At 39.9% G+C, this 19,347-nt stretch overlaps 1 protein-coding gene across 1 annotated transcript; it reads right to left on the minus strand.

Moving 5' to 3' along the window:
* Positions 1–934: 934 nt before the first annotated feature.
* On the minus strand, positions 935–16,888 carry Cd164 (CD164 molecule). The gene is made up of 6 exons (XM_003466040.5): positions 16,602–16,888; positions 14,448–14,534; positions 12,368–12,442; positions 10,928–10,966; positions 4,616–4,666; positions 935–3,471 (listed from the first exon to the last, which is right to left on the minus strand). The coding sequence occupies exons 1-6, from the start codon at positions 16,789–16,791 to the stop codon at positions 3,305–3,307; spliced, it is 609 nt and encodes a 202-aa protein (XP_003466088.2). The 5' UTR covers positions 16,792–16,888; the 3' UTR covers positions 935–3,304.
* Between the last annotated feature and the right edge of the window lie 2,459 nt (positions 16,889–19,347).

Below are 19,347 nucleotides of genomic sequence, written 5' to 3' on the forward strand. Positions count from 1 at the left end.
CAGAAGCAAGACGACAATGGATCAGTACCCTTCAAACACTGAAACCAGAAGTCAGTCTAGAACTACAGCCAATGAAAACCTTTCTAAATCCAAGTGCATACCAATGTCTGTAAGGAACAATGGGTTTTGCATTTTAAGACAAATTAGGCAGAGAGAAAACACCTACACATGGAAAAAGAACTCATCAATAGCTGTACCAACAAGCCAACAGTAAACCTTTCTAACTAAAATTGGTAGTGAGAATGCAAGTCCTCCAGAAGGGAAAGTATCAGTAATAATGAGCACACTGAGTAATGTACGGTTAAGGATGGTATACAGGTAAATATACAGGACATCTTATCTGAACAACCTATCTTGTACCCTAATCTTATCACGGTAATTGTCTCTACAATGCTTTAGGACGAAAGCTTGTTACCTTTATACAATGCATACAAACCCCACATAAGGCCAGTGTGAAACGCAAGTGGGCAAGCCATTTAGTTCGCCAGCATCAGGGAGCAGTTTAATGTACCATGTAATTTTACCCAGAACGTGGCCCCAAGACCCAGATTTCATTTACTAGCTCATAGCTTTGTAGTAGATGTGGGTTCCAAGTAATCTAAACAGAGATCCAGTTTTTTCTCATGTATTCCGAATTAAAAATGCAGAAAGTCATATGTAAGATTTTAGAAATATAAAAACAAACAGTATTCTTATAAATTCCCAACGATTTGAGCTTGACTTGTGTCATCAATTTGCAGGTCCCTCCCATCCTCCCTCCAGCTGTCACTAAGTGGGCTGCTCCTCAGTGATTAATTCATACTACTGGCTGTCTTAAGAGAAGCACTAACAGTAGATGCTCCACCCCCCAAATACACCACTGACATAATTCCAGTAGAAGGTTAAAATTCACAATTAAAATACAAGACACTTCAGTCAATAAAGAATAGGCTAATTCAATAAACATGTAGATTTATTTTAAATCAGCTTGGTACATGATACAGATTGGTTTTAAATGAACTGAAATAGAAATTCCTAAATACAGCAGTGTCTGCCTGTGCATTAAGTATCTGTAAGGTAAAGTAAGGTATCTGACAGAACTCTTACCAGCATGAACAAATCAGATGAAAAATCTGAAAAGGTTTCTACATACCTTCTGGATTAAGAAAACCCAAAAATTATTGGCTCAAGATATTACATTGCTAAAAGGAAGGAAAAAATAAGGCTGTGAATTCTGTCGCAAGAGCTCCTCTGCAAACTTGCAAAATCTAACTTCATATAGTTTTGTTGTTAGAGAAGTGCTCAAAATTATAGAAACTTCCAATTATTCCCACAAAATTTCTTACATGTGTTGGCATTAATGTGTGGCAACCAATGCCTATCCAGGTGAGTGATGATTACAGCCCTGCAGCTCACTTTCGTCACCTTGTGAGGATGGAAATTCTGTATTTTCAAATGAAATCTTACAGCACTCACTAAATACTAACAGCCATGGCACCATAAAAAATTTTGTGAAGTACCTTAAATATCACTACTAATGGAAACACAAAGTTGTGAGGTAAGCCTATTTTCCAAAGTATCTTTGAAGCCAGAGATTTAAACAATTAAGGCACTTGAAAACATTAGGTATATGTACAAAGTGCACGTAAAACAAACTTGAGTTGTACCAGCAAGTGACAAAGAAACAGCAACTCTTCATTTTGAGAACCTTTAATATAATCACCTAAATACAAGGAGTTTCGGTTTAAGAAATGAACCAAAGCACTGTGTCAATCCCTACTCTAAAACACGGAAAAGCAACTGCTCAACTCAGCTACTATAGGCTAAGGAGAAAAATAAAATAATGATCAAAAAACCAAAAGCCTATTTTAAACTAAGGCCTCTGAATCCAATGTGTCCAAGGCAAGGGAGGAATAAACATCCTACAACTAAGGAAACTGGGGCTTTATGAGACTAACAGAAATGAAAGTAGCCCTGCCTGTTTCATGGGAACTGAAGTCAAGGAAAGGAAGTGAGAAAGGACAAGTGCGGTCTACACAGGTCAGTCTTCAGGAACTACAGTAACCAGGTCACAAGCGCAGGGCTTTGTGTGTGTGTGTTTGTAGAAAGGGTTTCATTTTGTAGTTCAGGCTGGCCCCGAACTCACAGAGATCTTTCTGTCTCAGTCTCCCAAGCGCTGGGATTTCAGATGTGCGCAACCATGCCTGGCTTAAAACCTATAGGTTTCATGAAATTACACAAGTCATATTTGCTCTGAAAACTTAAGTGATTGTCTCATTTAAAGATAAATCATTCCAAAACTTACTTCCTTTATAGCCTCATAAAAGTTATTTTCTAAGGAAGCTTGGAAGAAATCTTTCCAAGGTACAGTAACATTAGGGTATCTTTTTTGAGTATAAAGATACCTAATTAGTTTCATCTCTCTTCATCCCTAAGAAAAATGTTGGGAGGTTCAAAATACGAAGGCTTTCAACTCTGTAGCTTAACTTTCTCAGCTATGAAAAAAGATGTTTTAAATTAAATATTAACAGTATGGCATCTAGAGGCAGGTTCACTACTGCTCATTTGACAGTACATCCTCAGAACAAGTCATAAACAGTTTACATTACAGCCTACCTTCAATTCGTCTTTTAAGGCACTGTTCTTTATGTTCTCAATGATATAAGGTGCTTTTACAAATATGAACAACCTGCTACACACTAATGGTTGTATCCTTTCCATTCATTAAAGTCTGGAATGTAATTCCCTATTGTGGCAACTTATTTCTAATGTAGAAAAAAATAACATTGAGCACAAAATTTTATTCTAAGGATACAGTTTAGTACTACTAAATAGGTTAATTCCACTTCTGAAATGCTAGTCAAAAATCTACCCTACTGATGCTTGTTTGGCACACTTCTCAATTCTGGCCACTAGGTAACATCTTGAGTTAGTATGAAAATAATGCAGCTTTCAGGCTTTATGATGACTAAATTTAATCCGCCAAGAGTCAAGAGGTTGTCTGCAAAGGACATTTTCCATCACTTACAGAAAGTTATATTTGGCATGTCAAGAAAAGAAACATAATCCCACAGCAGCAGCCATTTAAAATAAAACAAGATAGCCCCAAGGATTCATGCAGAATATTTTATAAATATTCTTTTGAGCAAAATGGTTTAACTGACTTCTCTTCAGAGATGATGCTCCAAAATACCCTAATGTATCCTTTGTAAATTTAAAGTTCCTGGAATAGCATCTTCCACGTGGGACTTCTTGAAAGATAGGATTTTGGTTTCGGTGAGTTACACAAATGAACTGCCAGTCCTTGTTAATTTAGTATGTCCATTTACAGAGTATGGTAATTTCGTTCTTTAGATTTGCAGAATTTATAAAGAAAGAAAATTACAGCCTGAACACCCAAGACAAGGACAATTCCTCCAATGAAACTGGCTGCATCAAAGGTAGACTTCCGCACAGGTCCTAAGGTTGGAGCCAAAGTGGTATTTGCTGCACCTGGTATGATAAAAGGAACAATCCTTAATAAGTCTTGTGATCCTGTATTGCAACTTCAAGACCCACTTGACTTCTATTTTCCCATATGTCAAAGTACTTAAGCATCAAGCCTTTACAGCTAGAATTTATTCACTTAAGAAAGATAACCATTTATCATTCTTCACCTTGCCCAGTGATATGAACTGATCAATGAGGCCAAAACATTTCAAATATTGAGACCATACAGAAAAAGATTTTTCTCATATAAAAATTGTGTTCTAGAAACTTATCAAGCATGTTCAAAATATCTAGTAAGTTTGTTTAACTGTTAATGTACTAAAAATTCATGGTATTAGCCAGATGTGGTGGTGCACACCTGTAACTCAAGCACTCAGAAGGCTGAGGCAGGAGAATCACTGCAAGCTGGAGACCAACCTGGGCTACAAAGTGAGCTCAAGGCCTGCCAGAACAGCATAGCAAGACCCTGTCTCAAAAAGAAAAACAAAACAAAACAAAACATGACATTGAGTTTTACTAGATACTATACAAACAGTCATAATTTTTTAACTTACAAAGCACAGTAAGTCCCTAACTTAACAAACGTTCAAGTTGCAAACTCTCATAGGTGTAGCGTACACGAATCATTTTGTCAAATACGACAGTTCATTAAGTCAGGGACTTACTATAACTTGAAATGCCTATAATTTATAACTTTAACAAGAAAAGTAACTCATAATTAAAGACAACTTAAGTAGCACTATCAATTACTTTTGCATATGAAAAAGTATTACCAAGTCATAAGGAAAAAGAACATGAATTTCTTTCCAAGGAGTAAAAAGTTACTAAAAAAAGCATCAATTTAATAAAAAGAACTTAATAGAAGTATTACATTTTTTCTTAGTAAAATATCAAATAATGACAAACTTCAAAATTAATTATAAGCAGTCTCTCAGTGGTAGACTGTTTATTGTTTGCCTGGCATGTGCTAGTTCAATCCCTAGCTATCACCATTGTAAATAGCTTACTACTCTGATCCCCTACGTATCAAAAATGAGTTTCAGTTTACAATCATTCATGAATAAAATTGGAACCTCATCAAGAAACAGTAAAAGTCAACAATGTACACACATCCCTACATGCTATTAATTTAAAAAGTCTCAATTACCTGTTGTGGTAACTGTGGTGGAGGAAGGGGAAGGCGGAGTTGTGGTTTTAGCTGGAATTAAAAAGGAAAATGTATTTAAAAACCTCAGTCTGTAACTTTCCAATTATCTAACATTGTCTTTTAAAAGTAAGGCTACCAACTTCAATGTGTTTTCAATATTTCAAAGAACAGTATCTATACATCCAAGAATATTGGCCTTTGAATGTATTTTTAAATATTTGGCAACCATAAAATAGTATTTAAGATCTGACTATAAAAATCTATCCAGGCCAGGGATACAGCTCAGTGGCACAGTGTCTGCTTGCCACGTATGAGGTCCTGAGTCTGATTCCTGGTTAATCAACCCCCAAAATTTATGTATATATTCAGATAGTTTGAAAAAAAAAAAGGGCAGAGAAAGGTAAGAATGGTAAGTTCTTTTACAAATAAGCTTACTTCTAAGACAAAAACCATTCAAGTCATATGAGAATCAATTACAACATAGTATTCTCATGTGGGTACCAGATCCATCTGTCTTCTACACTTCAGAACTTGTAAATGTTCCTTTAAGGGGCAGTCAGTAAGTATTTCAGTCTTTGAGTACCGTGCAATGCCAAAGCAGTCAAAGACAAATACATTTTACACAAATAAGTGGGAACAGTGTATTAGGAACCTAAGGGTCGGCTCTAGTGTACCAGTCTAAGGTCAGAATACTATCTGCTGACCTCGGCAAGAAGTAGAACCATGTCTTCCTGTGAACCAGACTCTGCCATGGGGATTGGAAAGACCCTCAGCAAGAAGCAGAAGCTCGCCTTCCCAGGAGCTGGCGGGCGTCCGGGTGGGGAAACCAGAAGAGCATCAGGAGAGCACACATGCCCTCCACACAGCCGGAGTGAGCAACTGGCTGACGCGGGGGCCTCCGGGTTAAGCCGACAGCAACTGGAGTAAAAGGGACAGCCAGATACTGACTGGGCAGGCCTGGGCTGGTGGTCAGGCATCTACTTGGGAGGGCGGTAGTGTGCAAGGACTACAGGAGACAGAGGCTCAAGTTCCTCATCACGCTGCAGGAAATAATTAGGTCATGCTTCAAGGTGCTGGGGCTCCACTACAAAGGTGTGCTGCCTACCAAAGTGGGTGGCTACGAATGATCTGGGGAAAAAGCTTGCATTCTTATAAAAAAAACTGTTACAGTTTTAACACTGTTTCAGAAAACAAGATCTGATGGCCTGAAAGAATCTGACAAGTATTTACCTCTGCTTAAACTATATAACTGGAATAGAAGGCTTTTTGCAATGTTCTTATCTATGTAATTCTTATCTTTGTAAATCTTGCCCTTTGTCTTCGATGAAAAAGTCTGTAAATACCTGAACTCTTTTTGGCACCAGCATTCTACTGTTTGGCACAGAGAGGTAAGGCAGTACCAGGGACTGAATTCATGGCCTTCTCACTGAACTACAAACATCCCAAACTCACTTTTAAGTTTTTATTTTGATAGGGTCTAAATCCCTATAAATTGGCTCAGCCAGTGTGAATCTGTGATCTTCCTGCTTCAACCTAAGTAGCTGGGACTACCGGCTACTGCACCCACCATGATTTCCCATTAGTATTTCTGAGTCTCAGAGCTTTATGACTACTTGTTAGCGACTTAAAACAATCAAAAATAAAACTTCAAACATGCGTCATCCAAATTCTACTAATACAGGAGGTTCTGTGCTACAACAGCAATTATACACCTAAAGCTGGCTGTAAGGCAAAGAATGTCACTACAAGTAGAGCTATCAAGACTAGGGCTCACTTACAGGCAGACAGACAGCTCTTATTCTAACGTTACCAGGATCCTAGGAGGCTAAGGCATTCTTATTTTTACAGAACCATGAATACACAGGGAGCTTACTGCTACTTATGAAAGATCTGCTCAGACTCCTACTAGGGTTGACACTACCAACAGGACACCGATGTTTCACACTTGTAGCTTCTCCATCTTGTGTGGAGCAATGCTGCACGAACTTCATTCATCTTGCTCCTCACTGAACAGTGCTCATTCCTCTAAGCTATAAACTCCTCATTCCCACCTCCGGACTGAAACATACGATTCCTACAGTAGAGTAGTACCATCATTTTAATGCTCATTACTTAAAGTTTCTGTTATTTGTATTAAGTGCATATTCAGTGTGGGCAAAAAACCTAAAAAACTATACACATTAAACATATCAAGTTATTTTTTAATCTTAAAACACTACCAATTTTTAAACATTATGAAGAAAAATTCTGCAACTTTGGTATTTGAGACTCACTATATACTCTCACAGCAAGGTAAAAACTAATTGTTTTTGTAGCCAGGCATGATGGTGTATGCCCATAATCCAGGCACTCAGGGAGGCTGAAGCTATGATCACCAAACTCAAGGACAGCCTGAACAACTTTGTGAGATCTTGTCTCAAATTAAAAAAATAAAAAAGATCTCGAAGTATAGCTCAGTGTGAACGTGCTGGGTTCAATTTCTAGTAATGCAAAGAACAATTATTTTTGCAATCAAGCAAAACAACGTAATTTTGAGAATAGTACTATTTTGAAAATAACACAATAATTAAGGAGTACACATCTATCCACATTGAAGGTTCTTTTCATTAAGAAAAACTCTAAACTGTTGTTGGTACTTGTTTCCTTAACTGTCCCTTTTTCACTTCCTTCTTCCACAAAAGTACTGCGCACAAGACATGGAAAGCAACACCTAAGGTTTCTCTCTCAACTTCTGAATTCCAGTTAATTGATGCATATCCTCCTCCTCCTCCTCTTTTTTTTTTTTTTTTTTTTTTTTATAAGACAGTGGCCAGGCACATTAGGCTGGCCCTCAACTCGCAGCAGTCCTGCTTTAGCCTGCCAAGTGCTGGGACTACACGTGTTGATACATATTCCACAGGCAAAGTGTAGCCTCGTTTCATTTTACAGAAACACAGATTAAGCAATGGAGATGCGAGGCCAGGGATAGAACTCTGACACAGCACTGTGCCTCAAAAGCATGAGGCTTGAGTTTGACTCCTGGTACAAAACAAAACACTGAAGACTCATAGCTAAGTATACTAGCACGTTCCTGTCTTCTCACTACTCTGGAGGCTGAGGCAGAAGGCTAAGAGATGAAAAGCAAAGCAAATTAAAAATGGTTTTAGGCTATGCATCCTCCAATTTCTGCTTACGTTCCATCTTTGGGAAATCAAGTTTTTCTCCCAACACCTCTACTTCACCAATCTTTAATATCCTCCTTAGGCAATGATTCCCAATGAAGGCTAAAAGTTTATAAGCACATTACTGTGCATAACGATACAAAACGGACTGAACCCTAGGAGCACTGAGCCCAGGCCTTTTAATTACTGAGATTCTGTCAGAGAATCTAAGTAGCCCGGGCTTATCTCAAAAGTAAAATCTCTGGCCTCAGCCTCTAGAATAACTGGCCCACAGGCTGTGCCACCATGTGTTTTCAAATTCTGTACTTTGTAGCACTTACAGACTTCTGTGGCTATTTCCACTGTGATGTAAGTTATCAAGATGGAACGCTCAAGAAAGAGCGAGGGCCTGCTGTATGTTGGTACGTATAAGTTCAAGTCCAACCTGGTCAACTCAACAACTGAGGGACACTCTTAGTGGGCCAGCACCAACACAACAATGCCCAACTCCTTTAAGCCTAACTGCATGCATCTATAGCTCTTTCTATTTGTGCTCCAGGGGCTGGGAATTCAGCTCAGTGGTATAAGCGACTGCCTTGCAAGCGTGCGCTCGTGAGTTCCATCCTTAGAACGGATTTAAAAAAAAAAAAAAAAAGGCAATTATCTGTGCTCTGCAATTATCCTAATAGGTATCTCATCTCCATTTCTCTAGTCTTCAAATCTACTCTCCATGTCCAGAAAAAGTCATTTTTATAAACATATGAGTCTGATTGCATGACCTACAAGACTTCTGTGTATACTCACTCTGTTTACTGTTCCTATAGGAGACAAAACGCTGGTTTACTTTTGTCTACATCTTAATCATCTAGCCTAGCACTTGTCCTGGAACAGATGCGCTTCATATATGTAAAAATCTAAGTATTTAACTCTTGTTAAAGAATTAGCAGATTGAGCAGGTGACGGAAAACCTTCCAGTTGTTGATGGAAACAAACATCACAAATCGTTCTGAAAATCACTCCTCACCTTTAGTCACGTCTCCTCTAACCTAAAATTATCTGAATATCCTATCAGCAGTAACAAATATTACCCCACTGTTCAAACAAGGGAATAATGGGTAAACAGTGTGTACCACAATCTTACAATAAGAAAGGAAGTATCTAAAGGTATAATTTCATAAAAAGTACATATCTAGAAATACATATTCAGATCTAGAAATACATATATATGGGAGAGGGGGAGAGCCAAAAACCAGAAAGAAATTAATCACTGAAAATATTCTGAACACCTAGATGACAGAAATTATAATTTCCTTTATGGGCCTATATTTCCTGGAATTCCTACATCCATAAAACACAGTTTATGAGGGCCAGGGATACAGCTCAGTGGCCTAGTGCCTGCCTGGCAAGCTAGAGGTCTTGAGTTTAATTCCTGATACCAAAAAAGGGAACAAAATAGTTTATGAACTCAATGCACAAAGTTGCAGCAAATCTGCTGATATTCAATGACTATGAAATATCGGGGTTATGTGTCAATGCCACATACAATATATACTTAAGTAATTATTGTAGCCCTAATTTTTTTTTTTAATCGGTACTGGGGATTGAACTCATGACCACCTGCTTGCAAGGCAGGTGCTTATGCTGCTGAGCTAAATCCCCAGCCCCCAAGACTAATTTTCTAGAGATCTTTAAAATTATACTAACTCTTAGGTATTAAATAAAAAGAAAGCTTTAAAATCCTGAAAGACAGTACTTTCCAGAATCAATAACTGGGATCACGTCTTATTAAAAAGTTTCTGCATGTCAAAAGAAATCTCTAGCACAGTGAAAAGAAAACTCATAAACTGGGAAAAAAAAATCTTAGTGAACTGTCCCTCAGACAAAGGACTTCTGTCTAAAATATATAAAGAATTAAAAAAAATCAGACCCTTGAAATTCAAAACCCAGTCCAATAATGAGCATCTGAGATGAATACACAGTTCTCAGATGACGAAATACAAATGGCAGATAAATACATGAAAAAAATGTTCATCATCATTAGTCCTTAGAATGCAAATTATAACACTGAGATTCCATTTCACCCCAGAAAGAATGGCCAGGATCAAGAAAACTACCAACAACAAATGCTGGAGAGGCTGTGGGGAAACAGGAATTCTCCTGCACTGTTGGTGGGAGTGTAGACTTGTATAACCACCGTGGAGGTCAGTCTGGAGATTCCTCAAAAAGCTGGGATTGGAAGTCCCATTTGATCCAGCTATTCTGCTTCTAGGCATATTCTCAGAAGAACTGAAAATATCATACCACAGTGATATGTGCGCACCTATGTTTATAGCAGCACAGTTTGTAACAGCCAGATCTTGGAAACAACCTAAGTGTCCATCAACTGAGGAATAGATAAAAAAGCTGTGGTATTTTTATACAATGGAGTAATACTCAGCTATAAGGAATGATCACATTGAGATATAAATGGACACAGCTTGAGACCACACTCATCAGTGAAATAAGTCAAAATCACATGTATAAATAGAGTATAGTCTCCCTAGTGTAAGAAATGGTAAAAGTACGTAAGATTTTATGGTAATCATGATTTTCCACTACATTGCTTTGAAGCCTTTATAATGTTTTCATTCATTAGCTGGAATGGTTTTATTCTGTTTTGTTTGATTTTATTATCTGTGATGTTATGAACAGCTATTTTGAAGAAAACAAGACATTATGATAGCCACTGCTGATTTAATATCATCTTGCTTTTAAGTCCTACCATGCTTTTGTTCTTCTGTTTCCACTGGTTCTATCATGTTATATCTTATTGGATTTTAATATGTGTGATGGTATAAACAAAGTTTTTATGGAAAATGAGATAATATGGTAGCCATTGTTCATTTTCGGTTATTTGGTTCTGAATGCCCTGTAATACTTTCATTCTCTTGAATGGTTTTACACTATTTTGTTATGTTTGATACTATTGTATGTGAAGGTATGCTCAACTATTTCAAAGAAAGACATTATGGTAGCTACTGTTAATATCAGGTTGTCTTGTGGTGAAGTACTGTGTTGCTTACATTGTTCTGTTTTGATCTGTTTTGTTCTGTCCTCTTTTGTCTTAATCTCTTTAAAATAAAAAATTTTTTAAAAAATGCTAAAAGATAAAAGAATCATCATCTTGAATTACCTGTTGCATTGGTTGGCCCTGGAGCAGCAGTAGTGGGCACTATTAAAAACAAAATACACAACAAAGCAGTATAAAATATCACCATCTATAACACTATTTCACAATCTGCAATCATGAGTAAGTACTACTTTCATGACATTTACAATGTAAGAGAAGGACAGTTGCCCCACCAAATACCAGTTTCCCTGCTTCTTTACAAATGGATCCACCAAATTCCAGTGACACTTCTCTTCTCCAGGGAAGGGCTATTTTGTTTTGTTTAGGCAAGGCATTTTTAGCCTCACTGGCAGCTAAGTAGTCACGTGTAACTTCTACCACACATCTTTAAGATAGCTGTGAGCCTCCATTTTTCTGTTCCTACTACTAGGAAAAAAATCAATGTGTTGGCTAAAACATGAGCACCCTCCTCAGAGAGGAAGGTCGAAGCAATTTTTGAGAAATGATAAATGAAAACCTAAAGGTTTGAACCTGTAATGGTTGTAGAGTTACGCCGCTATACCTTTAATTGTACTCTAGCCCAGATTTCTTCACATGAGAAAGAAGTAAATTTATTCACTGCTTCAAAGTAGCTGTAATTTGGGGATTATGTTTTTTATAGCCAAATTCTAACTGGTATATCATCAAAGCAGTGCTACTACCTTTCAATTTTTCTTTAAATAATATTTTAATTTTGTCTCCAAGACATTCATGAAAACAAGCTCTGACAGTTACTAGTTTTTATTAATACTCATTAAAATTACTATTTAAAATGTTTGCTCATCTAAAATCAATGTGGTTTATTATGTATTCTACATACCATAAACTAAAATCTCTAGTTACAAAGTTCATGTTAGGATGTGGAAACCCTTACCAAAACTGAATAGTCAAGTTATAGGTAGTCTGTAAAGGTTACTGATAATCTACAAACTACTTTTACTGTATTCAATTATTATCTGTGTCAAATTAGGAGTCTGACCTTTTCATCTATTATCTCATTAGAAAAATCAATGTTTCAACCAGAAGCTTTAATGATTACGGCAGAGTAATCAAGTCCCCCAAATTAAGTTCCCTAAATTAAAGTAAAAAAGTAGATAAACAGTCGTTTAGCCATAACACAACTGAGGCTAGAGACTAAAACATCACCAAATCATAACGAGAATTTGTCAGAACAAGGTTGTCTAGGCCTGCAACATACAAGTACAGGCCTAAGCACCAGTGTGTTCCTCGAAAGTCAGGAGATGCAAGTATTTACACTTAGAGCACTCCACAGTGTAGTTAAAACACTAGACTAAGTTTCAACATAACACTGTTTATCAATATGAATGTTATTCATACCCAAATTTCTAACAAGATTAGAATTACAGCAATGTTTCAAAGAAAACACTGAAACACAGCTTTGAGGCACTGGTTTTTCTCAGCCCTCTGTGGCTGTTTTCCCCAGCCACCAACATGGAGACTTACCAGAACACAAGGCAGTGTTGTTCACCACGCTACAATTGCTAACCGTTGAATTATCAGAACAGTAGCTCTTACTCGCTATGGAAAACAAGAAACAAACACCAATCACTCGTTTGTATTATCTCTGAATTTGCTGGAACATTTTCTAAAACAGAATCAACTCCAACATAAATTCTTTGTTTTTTGAGATAGGGGCTCACTATGTAACACAGATAGGCCTTGCACTCATGGGACCCTCCTGCCTCAATCTCCTGCGTGCTAGGCTTACAGGTGTGCACTACCACACCTGGCTCAACATAAATTCTTTAGAAGTCCACAAATACAGGTATTCTTCTTTTCCCATTGTCTTGGAGATATCAGATGTCACTCCTCAAATTTTATCCTTCTACTAATAAATCCATTTACCATTTTAGTGTATGTGCTGCCGAAGCAAGCACCAAAAACCAAGTACCAAACAAACCTGAAATAAAATTAAGGTGTCGTAATACCAAGAAAGGCAGCCAGAAATCTATACAAGAAGGTGAGAGTTGCCAAGAAGTGATCAAGATCTTTTCATAAAGGCTTAGTAAACATAGGTGCCCTACAGTGGTTAGGTTACACACGCCTAATCTTCTGCTTCAGGCTTGTGCACTTCATAAAACAGCTCTCCTAGATGGCAAACTAGGAGCAAGCCTGGGGAGAGGCTGGATGTGGTAGTACACACCTATAATCCCAGCACTCTGGGAGGCTGAAGCACAGGGTTACCAATTTGTTCCTGGCCCAGGCCTGGAGTTCAATCTCCTTATACCACTCTCTACGTCTCCCCACAAAAATGTAAGGAAGAACATTCCTCAACTAATCTTAAAACATAGAACATCCAACCTTCAAAACTTGCCAGTTCTTTTATACTACCATATACAGTGAGAATGTGCACCCTATAAATTCCATTTTATGATAAAAAAATAACTTTTTACTGGAGAACATTTTGTTTTGTTTTTTGGTATCAGGGATCGAACTCATGACCTCACGCTTGCCAGGCAAGGCAGGCGCTTATGCCACTGAGCTAAATCTTGGGCCCTAAAAAAATGACTTTTTAAACAAAATGTTAATAAACCCTAAGTTAAAACTTATGTTTTAAAGCGCCTTTTTGAATCTGGGTGTGGTGGCAAAGATCTGTAATTCCAACACTCAGGAAGCTGAGGCAGAATGATCCTTTCAAGTTTGAGACCAGTTTGGGCTACAAAATGAGCTAGCTCAAGGTCAGCCTGAACTGCGTAATAAGATCCTGTCTCAAAAAGACAAATAAATAGCCTTTTAATTTTCTGCAATATAATTTCTAGAACTGTTCAAATTTTCACTGGGGAATAAATTAAACATGCAACTTTTTCTTTATTTTAAAAACCTAAATAAAAGACTTTTGGTGATAAAAAATACAAACACCTTACACAGAAACGAGTAACTTGATGGGATAATCTCATGATTTTAACCATAATCTTTCTTATTCATGCCCTGATGTACCTTCATCTAACTCTTTATCCCTCAATGGTTTAAAACGGAAAAGCACAAGGCCGGGGACTTAGCTCAGCAGCACAAGTGCTTGCCTGGCAAGCTTGAGGTTGTGAGTTCCATACCGGGTAGCCCCCAAAAAACTTAAAAGCACACACAACAGTCAACTTTCTCCCTTCTATTCCTCCACTATATCTGAGTATCCAACAAAATTTCATAAGGTCTCTTTAATACTATAGTTCACTTTGTGAGACAAAAGATAATTAAAATCTGAGTTTTCAAAGGAAAATCACATACTCTTTCACAGCTAATTCAGTATATTAACACAACTTAAACCTTACGAAGATTTACAATCTCTCTTCTCTGAATACTAAGTGAACTTTGATCACTAAGTCTAAGAAATCAAATGAGACTGGATTTACTGGGTAGTGTTAAATGACAAACACTATGACGTACTAGATTTGCAAAAAATATCGCACAGTATCCTAAATAAGCTGCAGAATTGTCAAATGTTCATGAAACCCTGTTAGGTGTTTTCCAAAAACATCACAAGGCAGTTTTGCACACTCAAAATTACAGCAAGCCCAAAATGTCTTACCTTCTTTACAGTCTATCCAATAGCAAGTAGTATTAGCAATACTTGAATTAAAACAGGAAAAACAGCTTTTGTGGTGTTCACAGGTTTCTGGGGAGAAAATGTATGAGATCTATGAATTGGTATCTCATCTGAGTTTAATTACCTCTTTAATAATAAACACATATAGTATCAAAATTAGTAATTCAGAGAAATGACAAAACTTTACAAACTGATTTATTAAGAAACTAATCAGCTATGATCAAGACTACTATCAGGAGAACATTACCCATCAACTGAGACACAAGAATTTTTAAGGCTAAAAGAAATTTTTTTAAAATTAAAGATTAAACTTAAACTGATTGTAGCACCCTGAAAATGAGTTAATATCCCGGAGATTCATTTTCTCCACAACTGGAACCATCTAAAAGGGACACATTTACACATACACATGGGAAGTTTAATAAATAAGCTTGCAAGGTGTTTGCAAATAGTTTACCTAGACCACATGGTCCATAAACAACAACTCAAAACTGGATACTTCTAATATTGTCAATTATTTTCCTCTTGCCTAAAAAAGTTCGGGAGAAATGTTTTACTTCAATAATTTTATTATTAGGATTTACTGAAAACGGGAATGTCTGATACCCTAGGACAGAAAGGGTGTTCACAAAGTGGAAATAATTCTTCAGATCGTACCGCTACCCATTTAATGTCTTTGACACTAGATGAAGGAGGAGAGTGAATGCTATTTACAATGAACTGAACTTGCTAAGTACTTCTCAGACCGCAGCTTATTTAACTACGATTTCCAGAATATACAAATTATCTCCTTTGCATCCCCTTCAAGTACCCAAAGGCAATTATGTGTGTATTTCCAAGCCTCTCTTAAAACAAACCACATACTACAATTCTGAGGAAACTGCGAAATAAGCAGAAGACAAAAACAAAACAAACAAAACTGCTCTATCATCTTAACATGGCGTGGTCGGCATTCCCAGTAATACATTACAACTTACATTCCTCATTGAAAAATATTTACACTTTACTATACCTTTGTGAATCTAACCAAAAATACTAAGTTTATCAAGTATTTTATTTCATTAAAGTTTACAAAATACTAACTAGGGAAGACAGTTCGGTCAGCGCGAGAAAAAAGCCACCGCAAGCCCATACATTTCAGCAATCCTTCAGTTAGGAAATCAAGCTACTTCTTACGCACTCTTAATCAACTTGAGCAATCATACTAACTAAACAGCTAGTATTTCTTCGCTTTATTGCTTCAAGTCTGTCGTCTCTCTTTCGAGTTGCCACAGCATATGCCAACTTCAGGCTTAAAGATTTGAGAAGATCCGAAAAACTTCAGACCTTAACCAACCCCACTCTACTGCACGTCTAACAGAAAGTGTGTTCTTTGATCGCGTTTTTGAAAATCAACAGAGCTGGGTCCCAGCTCCACAGCCTACTGAACACACGGCCTCGACCTGTATCTCCGTCTCTCCCTCTGTCTCCTGGTTTCACCCCCCATCTTGCAGTTTCGCTCTAAGTACTGGAAGATGCACGCGATTAGCGCTGGAAGTTCGGGCGTGGGTACTTTTCTTTCCGCGCACACAGAGAGCAACGTAAAGTTTTCGCTAATCTCAAGTTCAAATCTCAGAAAGATCCCTGCACATCTGCAAAGTCAACATGATGAAATTGCAGGCGACTCCACGCTCAGATCGCGCCCAAGACGCGGGCGCTGCTCCCCCCCCTCCTCCTAAGTTTCTCTTTCCCCCTTCTGCCACTTCCGGGGAGGCCCGGGCCGCGGGGCCACCGGCCCGGGAGGGGAAAGTTCGGTTTCCGCGCCAACTTCGGAGCGCGTCCCTCGTCCCGTCTCTCGGCCCGACGCTGCCACCGCGGAAGGGAACTCCATCGCCACTCGCCAACCTGCAGCGAGCCACCATCTCCCAGGCGCTTGTGAAAGGCGCCCCGGCGCGCAGCGCCACGGGGCGAAAGCGGCCCGAGGCCACCAGGGCTCGCCCTCCCCTCCCCGCCCGGCGCTCCGCGCTGGCCGCGCCGCCATGTTTCAAGAGTCGCCGCCGCCGCCACTCGCCCGGCGGGGCCCGGCCGGTGCGTCCCGGAGGGAGAGGACGGCGGGGGTGGCGCGCGAACGCGAGGGGCCTGTTGGGCCGCGCCTACCTAGCGCAGGGGTGGTGGTCGGCAGAGCGGTCGTCGCGGTCGTTGGGATTACACTGATGGGCTTAGAACTCGAGTTCGCTGGCTCGCTTGGGATCTCGGTGACGTTGGGGCTCACGGAGAGCGCAAGCTGCAGGCACGCCACGGCCAGGCAGGTGGCGGCCCAAAGGAACTGGCGGGAGACCCCCGACATCGTGTCCGCACCGCTGGCGTCCAGGCGAAAGCTGCGGCGCACAACGCTCGGTCAGAGCCTCCGCCCCCTGCGGCGCCGCCTCCCGACTCCGCTGCCCCGCGGGAGCGCGCAGGGGTCACGTGAGGCCGGTCCGGGGCGTGCCAGGCGAGGGTTGGGAGAGGCGGGCGCGGACGAGACCACCGTAGTTCTTTGGGGGGAGCAGGGGCATCCAGAGGGAAACAGGGCGACAGTACGATAGAGAGAACGCGTTCCTTGCGGTGCAGATGGTTTTGTGGCCTTCATATTGCCACACATGATGTGAAGCAATTGTCCTCTTCATTTTTGCGTTAGAGTTGTTCACCCTCGGCTTGATTGGTACGGTCCACATGACGGCGCTGGCGGGGTCCGCAGGAGCCCCCTGCCGGGCGGTCACTCAACGAACCCACGTGACCTACGAGGCCGCGCCTCCAAGGTCGGGCGGAAGTTGCTTGACCGCCGGGCAGCAGCGAGAGTGAGTTAAGTTTGTCCCTCGTTTCCTGATTCCCAGAGTGCCTAAGTCTGTCTTCAGGAGGAGCCGCGGGGTCCTCCTGGAAGATCGGTTTTGTGGGACTCGGGGCAGTGGAACCCGGACCACGCGGCTGGGGAGTTTCTGTTGTGCCGCCCGCCCAGTGCGACTGCTTTGTGGGCCGAGGGCCGACTCGTACTTTCCCGGCCTCCCTCATCTCAACTGTCCTTTCAAACGGCGGCGGGCTCCGTCTCATTCCCCTGCTGTAGTCAGAACCGAAGGTCGTTTCCCGTCCATCTCCCGTTTCCCCCCGCTCGCGGACGTGGAAGTCGAGACTTAGGCAATGGACCGGACCTAGTTAGGAGCTTGCCTCCGGTCGGAGCTGGGCTTAGTGTCAGGTGTTGGGCGCGGCTCAGACTTTTAGCAAGAGTGAGCGCCATCTGATGCCAGTCTCGCAGAACGCTTGATGTGCGTCTATCGGATGGTAAAAAAAAATTAAGATTTTAAAAGCTGTGTTCCTTTCGACTCTTTAATTTTTATGAGTAATTTTAATTATACTTTAATACGAGTATTTTGTAAGGTCTTTTGCTGTGCCACAAACACAAAGAACTAAGCACTTTATAATTTTTTTGCCTAAGAAAGTTTTCATTACTGCCCTAAATCAGTGTGACCCTTCTATGGCTCTATGAACATTTTTACTATTAAGCTATACCATGTAGGGGTTTGGTCAGATGTAAACAAGAAGGGTGGGTTTTGACTGAACGTAAGGTTGGAAACCAATCTTCAAATAGATGAGGTTCCACCAGATGTTTGATAAACCATGTTCAGCACCTAACCACCTGACACCCAGGCTACATGAAGGCATTAGTCAATTTTAGTCTTTCAAGATTGACTATGATAGAAATTCTGTTTTTTGTTTGTTTGTTTTGTTTGCATTCCCCCAATGAATTATCTTGCTTCTACCCTAGGACAAACACAACCCCAGCAGAGACCATTCCTTAATAACTTTTACTCTGGTCCTCAGGTTTTCCATAATCTAGGTGAGGGGACATCTCACTGTTTGTTTTAGTACTATAAAACTGTTGGCTCCTTACATTCTACATAATGTCTACAGGACTCTATCAAGGAAGCATTCCAAAGTCATTTTCACCATTTAAAGTATTGTCATAGTTCACTGAGATTTTAGGCTGGCAATTCTTGCTTGTCCTGTACATTATAATTTACCAGCAAGCCTGACTTCTACCTAGTAGAAGCCAGAACCACCCTCTCACTCAGGTGAGCAAACCCAAAATATCTCTTGATGGTAAGTGTCTCCTGAAATTAAACCAGCCTCAAGCAAGAACCATTGCCCAACAGGCCTCAGTTTGCAAGTTCAGCTACCACTTAAATTACTTGCACAGATATGTCTGCAATTAGATTATTGATTGGATATGGGAGCCACTTTCTCAGTAAGTATTTTTCTTGTAAGCAACAAGACAGTGCTTGGTTCTGTGCATCTACCAGCAGCATGAGCTCCCTCTACTATTTTTTTTTTTTTTTTTTTTTTTTTTTTTTTTTGCTTTTTATTGGTACCGGGGATCGAACTCACGACTGCCTGCTTGCAAGGCAGGCACTTATGCCGCTGAGCTAAATCCCCAGCCCCAAGCTCCCTCTACTTTTTAAATAGAAAATTACAACAGATTCCTTCCTCTGGACACCTTCACCCAAACAGACAAACAGGAATCTGCTGGAAGCTATAACCAGTACTGAATAGTCTATGAATCAGAAGTTTGATTCTATTATTTGATAGCAAAGAATTGAACTAGCTGATGTTAGAGGATTCACTGGATTCTGTACATGCTGAAGATTAAAATTGGACCCATATCTTTCACTAGGCACTAAACTAAATTTGGAATGGGTCCAAGATCTAAATAGTAAACCAGAAACATTAAAACTGCTGCAAGATAGAATAGGCAAAACTCTTGAAGACATTGATGTAGGCAAAAGCTTCATGAATAAAACCCTGATCATCCAGCAACTATCAAAAAGAATCAGCTAGGATCTCATCTTACCAAAAAGCTTTTGCACAGCAA

The sequence above is a fragment of the Cavia porcellus genome, unplaced genomic scaffold (genome assembly GCF_034190915.1).
Source record: "Cavia porcellus strain 051 isolate PalLab524CR breed Dunkin Hartley unplaced genomic scaffold, mCavPor4.1 scaffold_7, whole genome shotgun sequence".
Taxonomy (NCBI): Eukaryota; Metazoa; Chordata; class Mammalia; order Rodentia; family Caviidae; genus Cavia; species Cavia porcellus.